This window comes from Leuciscus leuciscus, assembly GCF_965113295.1.
Source record: "Leuciscus leuciscus genome assembly, chromosome: 20".
In the NCBI taxonomy this organism is placed as follows: domain Eukaryota; kingdom Metazoa; phylum Chordata; class Actinopteri; order Cypriniformes; family Leuciscidae; genus Leuciscus; species Leuciscus leuciscus.
This window is the reverse complement of record NC_138744.1, coordinates 32,759,113-32,778,737: the sequence shown is the minus strand read 5'-3', so window position 1 is coordinate 32,778,737 and position 19,625 is coordinate 32,759,113. Positions and strand designations below refer to the sequence as shown.

At 37.5% G+C, this 19,625-nt stretch overlaps 1 protein-coding gene across 2 annotated transcripts in view; it reads left to right on the top strand.

The window, feature by feature from the left end:
- The window catches only part of ascc3 (activating signal cointegrator 1 complex subunit 3), a 238,871-nt gene that overhangs the window by 34,224 nt on the left and 185,022 nt on the right, over positions 1–19,625 (top strand). For both annotated transcript variants that reach the window (XM_082150224.1, XM_082150225.1), the window contains exon 6: positions 11,240–11,441. In XM_082150224.1, the coding sequence (XP_082006350.1) occupies positions 11,240–11,441 (202 nt within the window). The remainder of the gene's footprint in view (positions 1–11,239; positions 11,442–19,625) is intronic.

Here is a 19,625-nt window from a genome sequence, read left to right as displayed (position 1 = left end):
GTGAGCGTGCTGAATAAAAACTTGGATTAAAAATTGAGATTAATCACATTAGGGCTTTTCACACTTGTTAACTAGTTAACCCGGGGTCATTGTAAGTGGAATCCTGTTATCTTGCTTCACTTTTCACAATGCTCACAATTACCCGGGGTGAACAATTAATCCTGGGTTTGTAACTGGATAGGGTGTTGATGCAGAAACTATTCTTATAGGACTTATATGTTGCATAGGTATCATCAACATATAATATACACAATCATTTTTAGTTCATCAAAATACAAATTCGTAGATACCAAAAATAGTATAGGTGAGGTTACATTAGTGGTTCTATCATAAAGCATGCATACAATGGTATACAATACAAAAGACACTATACAACACAGTAATAATCATACACACAATGTCCTGCTGATATGCATGTTCATTCATAGCTGGTTTGCCTTTGAATTAATGAGAGAAGTCCTTTATTATGGGCCATACTTTCCAATGGGGAAATGAATGACTATCTTAACACATAGTTAAGATGTGGATTATTCATTAAATATAACGAATAACTGTGTGTCTGATTGGTCCAGACGCTACAGCAGTGTCAGGGTGTTTGGTTGGACAAGCGCAGCATGTGACTTGTATAAATGTTCTAGCATTGTGCGTCCTTAAATTATATATTGCTGAATGTACTTTGAAGTTTTCTTTTCTGAATGGGCTTTTTCAGAGGATAAAAGTGAGAATTAAATTATCTCTTTTTCACTCCTTTTTTTTTTTGCCACCATTTGATGTTTTTCCCCATCAAACGCTGAAATTGCTGTTTATATATGTTAGAAAGTTACGGCTAGACGCTTGGCAACCGACAAACAATCGCTTGCCTCATTCACATGCTGTGGACAGACACTGAAACAAAGCTTAGCTTTCGGTTGCTAAGCGTCTAGCCGTAACTTTAGACATGCATCTCTTCAGTAGGTTATTTAATGTATTTTTGGATTGTTCTGCTGATGAAACTCTGCAATATTATATATTTTTTTAACAGTGGATGCCATTGAAAACACAGTAAGTCTATCCCTCACAGCCTCACTTTCATACCTGTCATGGCGCTCTCTGAATAATAGTCTATTGTGGACTATTTCAGTTTATTGACAACTCTAACTTTTTCACCTGATGCTTTTGTGTAACTCCATGAAGGTTACAGGTGTCAGTAATGATAGAAGCATTATAAATATGTCATATTTCTCAAAACATCATCCACAGCTGTGTACCTGCACTAGATCCCCATAACTTGAGTGAGCTCGAGAGAAGGGGATATTCAGCGGGTTCAGGGGTGCAGACGTGACCGTGTCCCCAATACAGCACTGAAGAAAAGCCCAGAGACGCCTTTGAGATGGAAATGTTACGGAGGTAGCGAGGGTGTCCAAGGCAGTATGAATTATTCAAAAGAACCTTTTGAGTCTTGGCGGTCAATATCTGTGACTGAAAGGAGAGACAAGCCCAGAACCGCGCTTCTCAGAATAGGATTCTTAGATCTGAAAGTATGAGCTGGTTTGTCTGTAATAGGCATTTCTGTCAGAGCCGTGAGATGAGGACTAGGTTACGACTAGTTTGGCATAAGAATGTGTGTGAGGATCAGGCTTTGTGTAGCATTGATAGCATAGCCGAGTTCACACACAATGCCAGGCATGGATGCATGTTTCATGCCCCTTCATGCATGCATGAAAACATGAGTGGCCTGCCATAGATGGTTTACCAAGAAAAGCTGAGAAACAACTCTTTCTTGGTAAGTCAGCAAGGTTAGATCAGCTAGGTATGCAATTGTATGTTTACTTATAAGGTTCCTTTGAGTCTGTCCTTTAAACAATTTTGAAGAGCTCGAGTCTTTTCAGAAACTTTGGACTAAACCACTTAATTCATACAGATTAGTGTTACGATCTCTTTATGAACTTTTTGAATTTTCAAAGTAGTAGTTGCCTGTCAATGGAGGGACAGAAATCGCTCAGATTTCATTAAAAAGATCTTCATTTGTGTTCTGAAGATGAACGAAAGTCTTAAGGGTCTGGAATGACATGAGGGTGAGTAAATTATGACTTTAAGAGGTTTATAAGATTGCTAATTTAAGATGTTTACTAAGAAAGCCAGAGAAGAGCAGAAAGCAAGTAATGATTCAAAACAATTGCGCAGGGTTTATTGAATAATCTGACCAGCATACAGCAAGTGTTATGACCGACTGCTTCACAACAACATCATATACAACCTATAAACCTTGCATTATTCCTCTTATCTCCTATTTGTGAAGACAAACATTCCCATGAAAAAACGGCAATCATAAGATAAAACAACAACAAGCATTGCAAGAAGAGTGATAAAAATGACAAAATATAAAAACATAAATAATATGACAAATTAATTAAAGATTAAATCATAAATGGTATAATTCAAATGATTATAAAACTAATTTAAGAAAATAAAACAAAGCAAAAAATGTATTGTTGCTCTCTTGAAGCTACACACAATTTGATATTAAAACGGAATTATTTTTATTAAACATTTATTAAGAAGCTCAAACGTGCTTGCTTGACACGCCAGAACCAATGAGTTTTGTTCTCATGCGTCGATTTACCAGGCTAACTTCTTCACATGAAAAATGAGTAATGATTAGTTTGATCTTAAAGAGATTATTTACCCACAATTCTGTCACCATTTCTTTATGTCGTTCTAAACAGTGTTGGTTACCACTCAATTCAATTTAATGAAGAAAAAATACAAGAAATGAATAGAAATGTTTCCTGTATACATGGAGAACCTGAGAACATCAAACCATTTGCTCCTTGTTAATGATCTAACTGAGTCCAGAAAGCTGGTGGACGTTTTGTTAGCAGCACAATAGAGCCCTGCTGTACATTCGCTCTGTGTATTTTTGTGCATCATTGTGAGCTGGTTGTAAGGTTAGTTCTGAGCTCACCTCAACAAAGGACATGGTTGTTTGGGCACCTAAAGGCTTTGAGAAGTTGAGCTTGCTGGTTTTGAAGCGGTTCAGCCTGACTGTGGAAGTGCATTAAGAAGATGAAAGCCAATGCGGTAGTTTAATGTTATTACTGACGTGAGTGAGAGAAGATCACAGCTGAAGACGGTCTGCCTCTCGGTGATAATTTCTCATTCTTTCCTTCTTTTCATTTAATGGAAGACCAAAACAGAATTACTCACTGAATTAAGGTCTTTTTGATATCTATCTGACACAGTTTTAAAGAGGAAAAAAAAGAAAATTCTTGAAAAGAATACATAAGCAATGTGAAGCTTTGAAAGAGTTCTTCCTTTTTTCAGCAGTGGTTTGGAATGGAAAAGCACACTAACATTAATATATATAAATGTATGTTTTTTATCGTATGCTTGCACAGAATGGACATTTTCTGTATGCATGTGTAAGACAAACAGAACCTCAGATACTTTGATCTCCTGAGATAAAGACAACATACACATACAGTAGGTAGTCAACCAGAATGCCTAAGTCACCGCGGCAAAAGTAAACCAGTCGCATTTCAAAGTCGTTCGCGAAATGAAATGGTGGCGCAAAGGGACATTTTGTCTATGACAACTATGGTAATTTCCAAATAAGCCTACAACAAACCTGAAAATAAAAAGAGCTATTGACATTTGCTGTACAATAATGAAACAACCTAAGATTCGGTGGAGTTGAAACTGCATGTTATAAAGCAGCCTAATAATTGTATTATTAAATAAAGAAAGAAAATTTGGTAATGTTGTTTAAACAAACGATACATAAATATAGACTATTATTTGAATGAACAGTGAATTATAATATACCTCTGTTTGTAGGCTATCTGTTTATAAAAAAAAAGAAAAGAAAAAATAACAGCACAAGGTCTTGTAAAAAAAAAAAAAAAAAAATGTTTTTCATTATTTCAACAAGAATGAGACTGATTACATAAGTAAATGTAATTTACAGAACGGCGGCGGTAAAAGTATTATTCTGGTTGAGTACCAACTGTACAGCCATTAGTCTCCACACCCCACAGAAGGCTTCTTTCCCTCCTGTCATTCCTTCACATTTGTTCTTTCTTCCTCACTTCTTTCCCTTTACACATCCTTCTCTTCACTCAGTTAACTTAGAAAGTTTATATAAAAATATCAATGCAAGTCATGTTTGGTATCATTTGAAATGTCTCAGTGTGATTGGTATAATGGTCTTGTCTCCACAGAAGTAAACCAAAAGGTAATAAAGGTTTTAGGAGTTTAGAGATACTTTGTTTACCATGGTAAATTGTGCCAAATTACCATCCGAATTACCTTCTGTCCCCAAACGGTGTAAATTTCCCAGGTCTCACTTTGGAGGATGTTTTGTCTGGGACTGAGTATTTAAAGACATGTTGCAAAAGCCTAACTTTGTTTTAAAGTGGTTCTGTTTTTTGGAGGGCATTTACACTTTCTTTTTTTTCCCAGATAGCTATCCGATCAGAGAAAACGCATGAAGTGGCCAGGCCCTTTTATTCATTCAAACGGACAGTTCAAACAGTTCACAACTGTGTCACCTTGTTAAAATATCTCTTATTTCAGCATCATTGCTATGTTGCTATCATTTTAATCAGTAAGGTCAAGAGTGCTGTTATTCGATCAGTGAAGATCACAATGTGCCTTCAGTTAACGGATACATTTTTGCTACAATGCATTGAAAATAAATATTTACTTACCCCACTTTGGGATATTATTTACTTATATATATACCAGATATGTCCTTTTATTTACTTATTATATGTTTATACTTATTTTTTTAAAATATTGTATTTATAGTCCCCCTGTGGTGAAAATCAAGCTTATAATGTAGTATGTCTATGTGGTGTTTTTTAATATGCTTTAGGACAAACCATGTACAAATTCATAAGTCGACACCATTGCGGAGTATTTTCTCCTTAAAACTGCAGTGAACCAAAGACAGTCTAAAAACACGCTTTGAAATCGCTGGTGTTTCTGTCGTCACAAACTACCTTGTAACCAATCAGATCAACGTGTGATCGTCACCGAGTGGATCTCTGAGCTGAGTGAGTGGAGGCGGGGCTCATTTGCATATTCATAGAACTGCGTATACTAAATGAGGCAAGGGTGTCGAGTTACATTCAAGATATTTTAAGGCATGCAGAATTTTTTTCGAGGTAAAAACATTTTAATATGTAATTTTGGTGATCAAAGATGAGTTTTAAGGGATACAATTTATTACAAGGGGACTTTAAACAGTTTTGACTATTACTTTACAGACAGTTGTCTTTTGTTTCTAACCATAGATATTTATTTGTACAGTAGTTGTAGCAGTACTAACATTGTGTAAAATAATTCAGCCTTTTGAAAATGAAGAATTTTAAATTAAGATTTTATTTATTTATTTATTTTTCATTTCAGGCTGTACCCTTAAGTCGTACAGCTGATGCCCATGCTTTTTCTTTCTTTCTTCCAGTTAAGTGGAAACTAAGTGTGCTTAGCACCTGCAAGCCTGGATAATTTCACACCCAAACTAATCCTGTTATACTGATGTTTGGAGATTAATTCTCTCCTGAAACCCCTGAAAAAGTTTGCAGAAAGTAATAAACTTAGCATGTATTCAACTGGTCAGTTTTGTAGAACAGTGTGAAGGCCATTGAACAGGATAGAGACACTAGACTATCCAACAGTGAGCTTTAGATGGCAATTAAAACAGACGCGTTGCATAATTAACATTGTCATTAAGAGGACTTATGTGTGATTAGATCAGGCTGGTTGTAATGACCTGTCTGACAACTGAGCTTTCACTTGCATTCAGACGGCTCCGTCTCCGGCTCTTTTGCTCACAAAGGTGTCATGTTGGCAAGTCTTGCCTTTCACAGACTATCTGGCATCAAGTTCAAGAGGCAAGGAGATTGAATCTTTACACCATGTCTGTGTCTTTCATGTATCCTCTCAGACTGCTTTGCTGGTCAATCTTTTGTTAAAAACAAATGTAATATATTGGAGCATATCGAAAAAGTGCGTCGGCGATTGCTTAAAGTGATCTTTTGAAAAGACTTTTGAAAGAAGAGCTCAGACTGTAACTTTCAGCACTCAATACTTCCTTCCCAGTCTTAAAACCGAAAAAACAGTTTTGAACCTTTTCAGCTTAAAGGGATACTTCAGCGATTAGCATTAAGATTTGTATCAGTAGAAACCCGGTAGTATTTTCGAATGGCCGTGCTTCCCTCCCTCATGTCCCCCTGAGACGAGAGATTTCTGTATTGTGTGTCTGGAAAAAAACCTCAGATGACGCAAAAATCAAATCTTCATTTTAGTGCCAACGGAGGCTTTTTTGGCCAGAGGCGAGAGACTACAGCCAGTAGGAGGAGCTCGTTCCGCATGTTCTCAACCCGCCCATAGGGGGATCTCACTCACAGAATGTACAAATAGTGTCAGCCATGGTTTTTTTTTAAGCTAAGCTAAGCTAACAGGCTCTTGCTCTGTGGAGAAAGCTGAGTGGTAGGCTAACCACGATGGCGTAAGGTAGTTTTGAAGATGATATGGCCACTGTTTGCACCGCTCCAAATGTTTAACCAGCACATGATGGAAACTCACTGCTTGTCCTTTCCTGGTTTTGGCTGTACATCACGGTACAAAGCAATTTAGCACCATTTCGATGGAAAAAACGCTAGTGTTTAAATTAATTGAACAACTAACTCGTCACGGAGACTCAAGATAAAACGGTGTCTTTTCAGTTTCGAGTCGACTAGTAGTCTAGTTGTATAATTTCTCTGTAACCGGTAGGCGTGGCTTGGGAGTGTCCTCATAGGGCAGGGAAGCAAGTGCATTCTGGGAGTTGTTGTCTTTCATCCACATAAGCCAAAAATACATTTTCTGGCTTTCCTCAGTCTAGAAGGCACCAAACTCTAAAATAATTTCACATTTCTACTACATAAATGACCCAATTTAAATACACATTCATCTTTCCAGCGGTGAAATATCCCTTTAATGCCATCAGAGAGATGAATGCATTTAAACATATGAACACGTTAACAACACCTATTGGGTGTTTAGAAACTTTCCAGTCATGGCGAGAAAGTAGGATAGATGCTATTATGATCTCGACTACATGTATAATATCCTGATCTGCTCTGAATATCATAATGAATTCTAATTAAACGAGTATCGGAAAATCCCTGATCATTTCAGTCTTATCTTAGTGATTTGAGTGTTGACATTTCAGGTTATATTGATTTATGAATCTGTCACAATATACAAATCTGTCCTGTTTAAAGATCAGAGAGATTGGAAAATGCTTTTAAACTAACTGGTTATATTGGTTATATGGTTTTTGGTGCAAGAAACCTTGACGAACATCAATGTATCTATGCATGGAGAATCAAAATGTTCTTGATATGTTTAGACATATAAGATGTTACTCTACAATAAAAACATATGGCAAGTTTCAGAGCTCAAAACTAACTCTCCTGTTTAAAATAGGGCTGGAACTAGCAATTATTTTTTCAATCGATTAATATATCGATTATTTTTTCGATGAATCATATGGTTCTTTTTTTCCAGGTTATTCGATTGTTTCTTTTCTGAACAGTCAATTCATCCTTAGATAAGATACATTAGTTATTATTTATTGGTAAATTAAACAACTATGAACTTTTACCTAATGATATTATTTATCACAAAAGATAAGGCTTATGCAGTCTATGCCTAATTAGGAAAGGTGTGTAATAAGGCTGCGTTCACAGTCAGTTTTTGGGGATTTACAGCAGCAGTTGCTTACAAGTGTGAATCCTAAGATGTTTTGTTCATTCAGGAGATTAAAGTTAGCTAACTAACTAACTAAATCGGTATCAAACATGGTGGTGTCCATAAAACGGTGAAGTTTTACAACGATTGACAGTGCATTAATAAATAAATGAGTGTTTCGATGGGCTTAGTTCATCAATTAGATATTTTAAACAACCAACAACAGCGTTAAATGCTTTGTAACCGGTTGCAGAAATCACGTTTGAGCCTGACAACCGTATTATGGGACTGTGTAAAAAATCAGCATAATAGTCCAAATACTGGCGCTGCTGTGTCGTAGTTTTGAGAGAGCCCTGAGATGCTTTTCTTCTTCTTTTCAGATGCTCCTTCATCGAAGCTGTGCTGTTGTGTTTTGCCATTTCAGTTTTACAGAGTGTGCAGGGCACCATTTTATGTGGTCTCTGTTTAAAAAAAATCTCCACACTTATTATATCAGGCTCAATAACGTCTGATTGTCAGCTTGCCCAGAGTCGGAGCTGCCATCATTGGGGATGACCATTAACATTGCGACCAATCGAGGCATTCCACTCAAATCGACTAATTCATGGAAACGCCGACGTGTCGTTCCAGCCCTAGTTTAAAATATTCGTAATCCATTTCCCTAATAATTCAATCCATTACCCTTCTGAAATGCCCAGTTTTGAAAAGCCCCTCAAATGGTGTGTTTTCCACAGAAAAGGACGATAGAAAGTGATAAAAAACAAAAAACAAACAAATATTGGGCCATTTTTGGTGCAAAAAAACCCCAAAAAACGTTGCAAACTTTATAAACTAACCTCGAGAAAATATAAAATGACTTGTCATGTTTAATGACCCCTTTAAATCATGTTTATTTGATGTAAAAATGTTTAATATATATCGCATACACCTATGTTGTAATGCTTTTTTGTTGTTTAATGCAGTGAACTCGTTTCAAATAAAGGTATTTCAGCTCATTTTGATTCTTTTTTTAAGATTATTCATAAGAAGCAAATAAGTCTGGCATCAGTGCAAAAGCATCTGCTTCACCAGATGTTCCAGATCATGACTCAAAAATAAATAAATACATATCAATCTACAAAGCTGTCATGCGCTGTATAGTATGAAAATAGAATATAGTTGTCTGCTTGTGATATTGTACCCTTTTACAAAGTCTTGATTTTGTTTATGGGTTCTACTAGAACAGAAACATGAAGAACAATGTTCAAAACACATTATTGTCCCCATATTCTCCATTGTTGCGGCTCCTCTCTTCCCAGTCTGTCAGTAACGCTCCGTTTAGTTCCTGTCTCTATGAAGCCCCTCCTTCTGAAAAGCACACTGTGCTCTGATTGGTCGACTGGAGCAGTGTGTTGTTATTGGTTGAGGGCTTCGAGTGTGTTTGGGAAATGTCCCGCCCTTACTATAACCGCCAGTTTAACACACTACTAACTAACTCAACCAGGCCCCGCCCCTTTATTCTGCGTATGAATTATTTAAATGAGGAATATTGTGACGTGTTCGTTCCCGGAAGAAAACTTGAGACTACAATAGAGGCGTTTCAGGGAGTTCAGAAACACTGACACTGATACAGAGAATGCATTAGACAATAAAGAAATTTGAACATTTAAAAAAGCATAATTGGTCCTCCCAGTCAAACTCTTTGCTTTTATTTATACAGCTCAAACATTCTCCTGAACACCTCCACTGAAAAGCTGTGTAAGTGGTGGTGGAATATTTCATTTTTGGGTGAAGCGTCCATCTTTGAGCAGTGGTTTAGTGTAGTGTTCAGGTTGGACTGAAGGACGTGTGGTGAAAGACAGATGAATAGGGGGAGCAGAAGGGTTTGCTGTGGGCGAGCCTTTAGAAGAGATAAAGAAGAGATCATTCAGACAATCAGCCCGTGCCCCGATGCAATCATCCCATCTCATCTGCTTTCAAGAGCTATCGGGCTTTTTATTGAGCTGTTGTCCTGCAGACAGAGGCAGTCTGATAGCACTCTAACCCTCTGATAGGGTTAATATTAAACCCTAGCCTTTACTACACTGGCGGCACTTAGTCTTACAAGACATGAGCTGAAATAGTTTTGTATAGATGAATGGGCCAAAATACCTTTAGATGCTGAGCTGCTCTCATCAGAAACTAGAGACCAACTTCCAAATACTACTGCAAGTTAATGATTTAAGGGTCGACTTTTAGTTTAATTTTGTCTAGTCATTTTCTGTCAGACTTGATGACTTAATTATTTGTGCAGTCACGGCTGGCTGAGAATGGCACAGCTTTCACTTTGAATTAAGCATTTCAAACTTTATGATGGCAAAAAGTCTTTGTGTGTGTGTATACAGTATATACATGTCCCATTTATACGGCAAAAAATAGTATCGGAAAATATTTACTTTCTATTAAGTTCACACTATATGGTTTTCTGCCAGCTATTAGATAATACTATTAGATAAATATACCTGAAGAGAAACACAAACCTATGGCTGTCAATAGAATAAAATAATTGTGATTTAATCTCATAATTTCTAATCTCTCCTGAGCAGAATTAACCTATTTTAATTTTTTTATTTTACTTGATCAAATAAATTGTTCTGGCTCTACTTTCTGATTTGACGGACCACATTTAAAATCTTTGAAAAATTCAGCAATATGCCATTAAAGTCTGTGTCTTTCCAACGTAAGTAATTTGTTTAAAAACAAAAACCTGATATTGTTTTTCCAGTGAAAATCCACCAATAATCATTGGGTAAATTAATTAATAGTGCTTTTTTTGGCCTGTCCCCAGCCCTATATATTTAACTTCTTGTTGTTGTTTTAGCAGATATGAGCATAAAGCTGATATTGTCTATAGGGATATGAGGAGACATTTACAAGAAAACTTTTATTTGTTCGAATACAAATAAGTACACTAGGTTTTTAAATATTTCTGATTAAAACTGTATTTATTTAAAATGATGAAATTATTATATTTAAAAAAATTGAATTAAATACCAATAACGCGGGACATTTTACACCGGGAAACCAAAATACACCGGGACTCTTATTTTGAAATGTCTTTACTTCCAGCTGCTCATTCATACAGATGAGGGAGATGAAATATGCCCTCCTACGACCATCTGAAACGTATTACAATACACCATAAAGTACACAATGTCATAATTCATCAACAGTAGATCATAAGCAATTGCTGCAACAGTGCTAATTTACTCATTTAATTAGTAGGGAGTGTTAGTTCTGAAATAAGTTTTTTATTGTGTGACATTGTAAAGCACATCGGTCAATGTGTTGTGTTAATTGTGCTATATAAATAAAGTTGCTATTACTATAGTGACAATTACCTTTAAAAATGTTGAATGAAAACTGAATATGTAGTAAGCCTTCAAATATCAAGACAACAGTGATGCAATAGTCTGTATATTTATTTTGAATACTGTATCACTGCATATTTTATTCTATATATATTATTATTCTAAGTTTGTTTTGTCCTGTTATTGTTTAGGAAAGCATAAAGTGGCGAGAGATGAATCCAGCAAGCCCACATACGGCTGCCAGGTGACCATCCAGTCCGAGCAGGAGAAGCAGATGATGAAGATTTACAGGAAAGAGGAGAAGAAGGAGAGGAAACGAGAGAAACGAGGGGATGAAGGGGAATCCTGTGAAAGCGCTTTCCATTTTGACCCCGTGGAGCTGAGATTGCAGAGGTGAGTGCCTCTAACTCAAATTCAAATTCAAAATTGCTTTAATGGCATGACTGTAAATAATGCAATATTGCCAAAGCTTGGAATACATAGAATAATAATAATAAAAAATAATAAAAAAAATCTTGAAATAGAAGAAAATATTACAACTTAACTTAAATTTAAATAAACAGTGTAACAAATTAGAACATGTGTGAACATTTGATACCACAGTGTTTTAACATGCACACACACACACACACACACACACACACACACACACACACACACACACACACACACACACACACACACACACACACACACACACACACACACACACACACACACACACACACACACACACACACACACACACACAGGTGGACAGTAGGGAAACACACGTCTCTCTCTCTCTCTCTCTCTCTGTCTCTCTCTCTCTCTCTCTGTCTCTCTCTCTGTCTCTCTGTCTCTCTGTCTCTCTCTCTCTCTCTCTCTCTCTCTCTCTCTCTCTCTCTATCTATATATCTATATATATATCTATTTATATATTCAGTGGGGAGAACAAGTATTTGATTCAAGTCAAGTCAAGTTTATTTGTATAGCGCTTTTCACAATACAGATTGTATCAAAGCAGCTTCACAGTATTAAATTAAAATAATACAACAAAGTTTGTTTCAAGAGGAATTTATTGATTGATAAAATTAGATTAAATATCCCCAAAATATCCCCAACTGAGCAAGCCAAAGGCAACAGTGGCAAGGAACCGAAAAACTCCATCAAGTGACCTAATGGTGTCCTAAAACTCCATCAGGTGACCTAATGGAGAAAAAAAAACCTTGGGAGAACCCAGGCTCAGTCGGGGGCCAGTTCTCCTCTGGCATTTATGAGCTAGAGGACAGATTGTAGTTTGATCTGTAGGATTATATGAATGCCTGGCTGAAGAGATGCGACTTTAATCTAGTTTTAAACTGGGAGAGCGAGTCTGAGCAACGAACAGTATCAGGAAGACTAATCCAGAGTTTTGGAGCCAAATGTGAAAATGCTCTCCCTCCTTTGGTGGTTCTGGATATCCTAGGTATGACCAAAAGCCTTGAATTTAGTGATCTTAAAGAGCGCGATGGATTATAGGGTGATAGAAGATCCGTTAAATAGACTGGCGCTAAGCCGTTTAGGGCTTTATAAGTCAGTAGCAATACCTTGTAATTAATACGGAACTTTATAGGTAACCAATGCAGTGATGATAAAATCGGTGTTATATGATCTTTCTTGATCTCGTAAGAACTCTAGCGGCGGCATTTTGGACTAACTGTAGCTTGTTTATTGAGGATGCAGGACAACCAGCTAATAAAGCATTACAGTAATCCAGTCTCGAGGTCATGAATGCATGAACTAACTTTTCTGCATCAGAAACTGATAGCATATTACGTAGCTTAGCAATGTTTCTAAGGTGGAAAAAGGCTGTTTTTGTAACATATGAAATATGATTTTCAAAAGACAGGTTGCAATCGAGTATAACACCCAGGTCTTTTACTGTAGAGGATAAAGTAACAGGATATCCTATGATGTTAAAGTTGTATTGTGCGAGGTTTTGTGGGCGGTTTTTTGAACCGATAAGTATTACCTCTGTCTTGTCTGGATTTAATAAAAGAAAATTACGCGTCATCCAATCTTTTATATCTTTAACACACTCTGTCAATTTGGAAAATTTAGCGTTTTCATCCGGCCGTGATGAAATATATATTTGAGTGTCATCACCATAACAATGGAAACTAATTCCATGTTTCCTTATAATATTTCCAAGTGGCATCATATATATGGAAAATAACAGAGGGCCTAATACAGATCCCTGCGGCACTCCATAGTTTACTGGAGTTATGATCGATTTTTCTCCATTTAAATAGACAAAATGGTAGCGGTCAGATAGGTATGATTTGAACCAGCTTAGTGCTTGTCCTTGAACACCAGTATAATTTTGTAGTCGATCTAAGAGTAATGTATGATCTATAGTATCGAACGCAGCACTAAGATCAAGTAAAACTAGTATTGAGATACAGCCTTGGTCAGAAGCTAAAAGTAAATCATTTGTGATTTTAACGAGCGCAGTTTCAGTGCTATGATGCGGTCTGAATCCAGACTGAAACTTTTCATAGATATCATTTTGTTGCAAGAAAGAGCCCAGTTGAGCGGACACCACTTTTTCTAATATTTTAGACATAAATGGAAGATTTGAAATGGGTCTATAATTTTGGGTCTACACTGCCGATTTTGCAGGTTTTCCCACTTACAAAGCATGTAGAGGTCTGTAATTTTTATCATAGGTACACTTCAACTGTGAGAGACGGAATCCAAAACAAAAATCCAAAAAATCACATTTTATGATTTTTAAATAATTAATTTGCATTTTATTGCATGACATAAGTATTTGATCACCTACCAACAAGTAAGAATTCCGGCTCTCACAGACCTGTTAGTTTTTCTTTAAGAAGCTCTCCTGTTCTCAACTCATTACCTGTATTAATTGCACCGGTTTGAACTTGTTACCTGTATAAAAGACACCTGTCCACACACTCAATCAAACAGACTCCAACCTCTCCACAATGGCCAAGACCAGAGAGCTGTGTAAGGACATCAGGGATAAAATTGTAGACCTGCACAAGGCTGGGATGGGCTACAGGACAATAGGCAAGCAGCTTGGTGAGAAGGCAACAACTGTTGGCGCAATTATTAGAAAATGGAAGAAGTTCAAGATGACGGTCAATCTCCCTCGGTCTGGGGCACCATGCAAGATCTCACCTCGTGGGGCATCAATGATCATGAGGAAGGTGAGGGATCAGCCCAGAACTACACGGCAGGACCTGGTCAATGACCTGAAGAGAGCTGGGACCACAGTCTCAAAGAAAACATTAGTAACACACTACGCCGTCATAGATTAAAATCCTGCAGTGCACGCAAGGTCCCCCTGCTCAAGCCAGCGCATGTCCAGGCCCGTCTGAAGTTTGCCAGTGACCATCTGGATGATCCAGAGGAGGAATGGGAGAAGGTCATGTGGTCTGATGAGACACAAATAGAGCTTTTTGGTCTAAACTTCACTTGCCGTGTTTGGAGGAAGAAGAAGGATGAGTACAACCCCAAGAACACCATCCCAACCGTGAAGCATGGAGGTGGAAACATCATTCTTTGGGAATGCTTTTCTGCAAAGGGGACAGGACGACTGCACCGTATTGAGGGAAGGATGGATGGGGCCATGTATCGCGAGATCTTGGCCAACAACCTCCTTCCCTCAGTAAGAGCATTGAAGATGGGTCGTGGCTGGGTCTTCCAGCATGACAACGACCCGAAACACACAGCCAGGGCAACTAAGGAGTGGCTCCGTAAGAAGCATCTCAAGGTCCTGGAGTGGCCTAGCCAGTCTCCAGACCTGAACCCAATAGAAAATCTTTGGAGGGAGCTGAAAGTCCGTATTGCCCAGCGACAGCCCCGAAATCTGAAGGATCTGGAGAAGGTCTGTATGGAGGAGTGGGCCAAAATCCCTGCTGCAGTGTGTGCAAACCTGGTAAAGAACTACAGGAAACGTATGATCTCTGTAATTGCAAACAAAGGTTTCTGTACCAAAAATTAAGTTCTGCTTTTCTGATGTATCAAATACTTATGTCAAGCAATAAAATGCAAATTAATTACTTAAAAATCATACAATGTGATTTTCTGTATTTTTGTTTTAGATTCCGTCACTCATAGTTGAAAAGTACCTATGATAAAAATTACAGACTTCTACATGCTTTGTAAGTGGGAACTTACTGCAAAATCGGCAGTGTATCAAATACTTGTTCTCCCCCACTGTGTGTGTGTGTGTATATATATATATATATATATATGTATTATCTCTCTCTCTCTCTCTCTCTCTCTCTCTCTCTCTCTCTCTCTCTCTCTCTCTCTCTTCCTCTCTCTATCTCTCTCTCTCTCTCTCTCTATCTCTATCTCTATCTCTATCTATCTATCTCTTTCTATCTTTCTATCTAGCTCTCTGTCCCCCCCCCCCCCCCCCCCCGCCCCCCCTCTCTCTCTCTCTCTCTCTCTCATTATGGGAACAAGCACCTCTCTACATATCTGAGTGTGTCCTATTGAAAAGCAGAGAGAGAGAGAGAGAGCTTGATAAAACTGCTATCTGGAGCTTTTGCAGAAGGGATTTTCTCTTAATGTTTAATTTCACAGGATGGAAAAGAGCAATGATCTGTTTAATTAAAAATGCTGCCGTCCAAATGAGGCAGAGCATGAGGAGAGAGATTAGAGATGAGGTGTTAATACCTCACACGTCTCCTCAGCTTTCAATCATCCCACTGCAAGACAACAACCAAACAAAAATAACTCGCTTTCAATGGGATTGATGAGAAACGCTCATGTGTCATACCGAGACTGCTAAGCGCACCACACAGATGTCTCTTTTGTAGCTTTTTAAGCATTTTATTGGACTAAGAAGAGCTTTGAGTGTCAATCTATATTTCATAATTATTAGTATATGTGGTTATAATTATGCCCTCAGAAAGGTAACAGTTCTGCATGCTCAAATCTTTTGATATTACAATTTAATGCTGATATTCCCACAAATATCCACTCGATAATTATCATTTTATTTGGAAACATAATCATGTTAACAGGTTTGACATTTTAAAATAGTTTTCTACTGAAAACATAACAAAAACACATACATGATTACACACACACACACACACACACACACACACACACACACACACACACACACACACACACACACACACACACACACACACACACACACACACACACACACACACACACACACACACACACACACACACACACACACACACACACAGGAGGCTTTTACTTTACCCGAATACTTTACTACCTGAAAGGATGATGGTTTCATTATAATAATGATAATTGTTTTCCTCTTTGTAATAGAATCGTATTTTACTTTAGTGATTAATAGTTATGACTGTAACAAAGTTGACATAAGCTGAGGATATGACTTCAAATCTTTTAAAGGGTCAATAAAAATTTACTAAAAACTAAATATCAGAACTCGACACTTCACATCATTCACTCATTAAAAATACACCTGAAAAATGTATTTAGGAGTAAGTCACCTTTATTTATATGGATCAAAGCAGCTTCACAGTGATAATAGGAAAATAATACAACAAAATTTGTTTCTAGAAGAAAATTGCATCATCGTCCACCGTAAGTAAGGCAGATCAATAATATTGTTGAATATTAAATGTCCCCAACTAAGCAAGCCAAAAGCCAAGGTGAGAGTGGCAAGACACCAAAACTCCATCAGTGACAGAATGGAGAAAAAAAAAACTTGGAGAACCCAGGCTCAGTCGCTCAGTTCTCCTCTGGCCAACGAGCGAACAGTGTATGATTATGATCCAGGCAGCATTAAAGGTCAGACGTCAGATTGGATCAGAACATTCAGAATATTTATCCAGTTCCATCTGATTGGAAGTCGTAGTTATCACGCCGGTATGGAGATGATTTTGTTGAGGATCAGTGCCGATGGCTGTCGTGTCGATGAGTCCTTCACAGGGCTGATGAGGCTGGCACTTCAGGGATGCGTCGTGGACGTGTTCTGGCGCAGGTCCACCATCTGATCTGGATACGGCCACGGATCCGGCTGACTTCAGTAAACCTCGGAATAAACGGAAAGACTAACATTAGCGTAGATGCCATTCTTCCTATGATGTAACGAGTACATCGGGTATTATGGGAAGTGTTCCCGGTTCCGGCTGATCTAATCTATGCAGCCTAATAATCATTTAACTGATTTGAATATTAGAAATGTATAATGTTCTATATGAATGCCAGGTAAAAGAGATGCCTTTTTAGTGTAGATTTGAACTGATAGTGTGTGTCTGCTTCCCGGACAATGTTAGGAAGACTGTTCCAAAGTTTTGGTGCTAAACAGGAAAAGGATCTACCGCCAGCAGTCGATTTTGATATTCTAGGTATTATCAACTGGCCGGAATTTTGAGATCGCAATAGACGTGAAGGACTATAATGCGTTAAGAGCTCGCTCAAGTACTTCAGAGCTAAACCATTTAGTGCTTTGTAAGTAATCAGCAATATTTTAAAATGTATATGATGTTTAATAGTGAGCCAATGCAGTGTTGACAGAGCCGGGCTAATATGGTCATGCTTCCTGGTTCTAGTAAGAACTCGAGCTGCTGCGTTTTGGACCAGCTGTAGTTTGTTTATTAAGCGTGCAGGGCAACCACCCATAAGAGCATTACAATAATCTAGCCTTGTATGTATGTGTGCGGATTAAAGTCCCCTGCAAGTCCTAAAAAAGACGAAAACAGCAAGCGTCCCTGAGTAGGTATAAATCCTCTGATAGATTTTATTGATCAAGGTTCATTTAAAGCTATTTCAAGCATCTTGAAGGAGTCAAGTGCAGTTTTTCTATGGATTTTTTAATGTTGATTTATCTCAGTTGCCTCTGTCTCTTCATGCCTTCTCTCGCTGATGGTGGGATAAGATCTGATGCTTTCCTCTGTTGAAGGATTCTCTTGTTCATGCAAAAATCTCACTGGATTATTAAAATGTTTACAAAGGGAATGTTTGGAAAATTGACATTTCTTTCTGACAGACTAAAGCAAAATATATTAAAAATATTTGTATGAAAACAAATATTGTTGTGAAGCATCTAATATGCCTTAAGTCCCCCTGTGGAGAAAATCCAGCTTTTAATGTTGTTTAAATGTCTATGTGGTGTTTTTAATACACTTTAAGACAAACCATGTGTAAATTCATAAGTCGACACCATTGCTGAGTATTTTCTCCTTAAATCTGCAGTGAATCAAAGACAGTCTCAAAAACACGGTTTGAAATCGCTGGTGTTTCTCACGTCACAAACTACGTTGTAACCAATCAGATCAACGTGTGATCGTCAACGAGTGGATCTCTGAGCTGAGTGAGTGAGTGGAGGCGGGCTCATTTACATATTCATAGAACCGCGTATACTAAATGAGGCAAGAGTGTGGAGTTACATTCAAGCTATTTTAAGGCATGAATCATTTTTTTTTAAAAGTAAAAAATGTTTAAATATGTAATTTTGTAATTTAAGAGATAACATTATTGACTACAGGGGGGACTTTAAACAATTTTTTTCATTATTGTATATAAATTAGTACAAAGAGCTTGAATGAGGCTTCAGTCAAGCCGTATCAGTGTGTATGCTGAAGGATTGTCTTTCGTGTATTAGGAGACAAAGGTGTCTTTCTCAAACAGTGTAAGGACAGCAACTATTGTCTTAACGATTGTCTTACAGCAGAGCACTTGAGCCAGGCAATCGGTTGTGTCATTTTAAACTCTGAAATATAATCCTGAGAGCTCAAGAAAAGCTTCTGGGTCTCTGTGAACGGCCGATCACTGTCACGCGCTTCATGACCTGAACGCTTGTGTGAATCTGATAGCAGAGCACAATACACAGATCAGGTTCTGTTGGGACATTTGTCCTTAAACCCAAAGTTTATTTCTCTTCATTTATCACTATTTCTCTCCAGACCTTATGAATTTGTACTATGTAACTATGAAACAAAGGCTTGGACCAGTGTTGCCACCTTATGGAACAACTAGTTAATGCAAACAAAAAAGTCAATGCACATGTATAACTTGCGTGAATAGAGTTGTACTATGCTGATGAGAATCGTTGGCCCAAACGAGGGTGTAAAATACAGCTTGAAACTCCCTTTTTTGTTGTTGCAAAGTGTCAGTGAAAGGAGGTGCTTAACATTTAAAAAATGTTGGTTGAAAATGTTTGGAGGTCAAACAAAATATTGTTTGAGCTGCATTATTTAAAAAAGAAATATCTATTTTATATCAGGTCTGCTCTGTTACCAACATGTCTAAATATTTATTTGAGTTATTAGTAACTGATTTATTAGTATCTAGAAATAAATAAGCATGACATAAAGTAACTCATTAAAATGTATTTATTTACGCCAAATTACTGTTTTATATATATAATATGTAATATTATTATAATCCCAAGTGCTCATCTGTGCACCCTGACTCCCTAACGTCAACCAATCACATTGGAGCTTGCGATTTTGAGAACGCTTTCTCCATTTTGCCTCCAGTATGTACAAAGTGTCCCATGAGCCATTAGCATGCCGTCTTAGCTTTATGTAAATGTTTAACATGTCTATAAAAGTCTTTTTATAA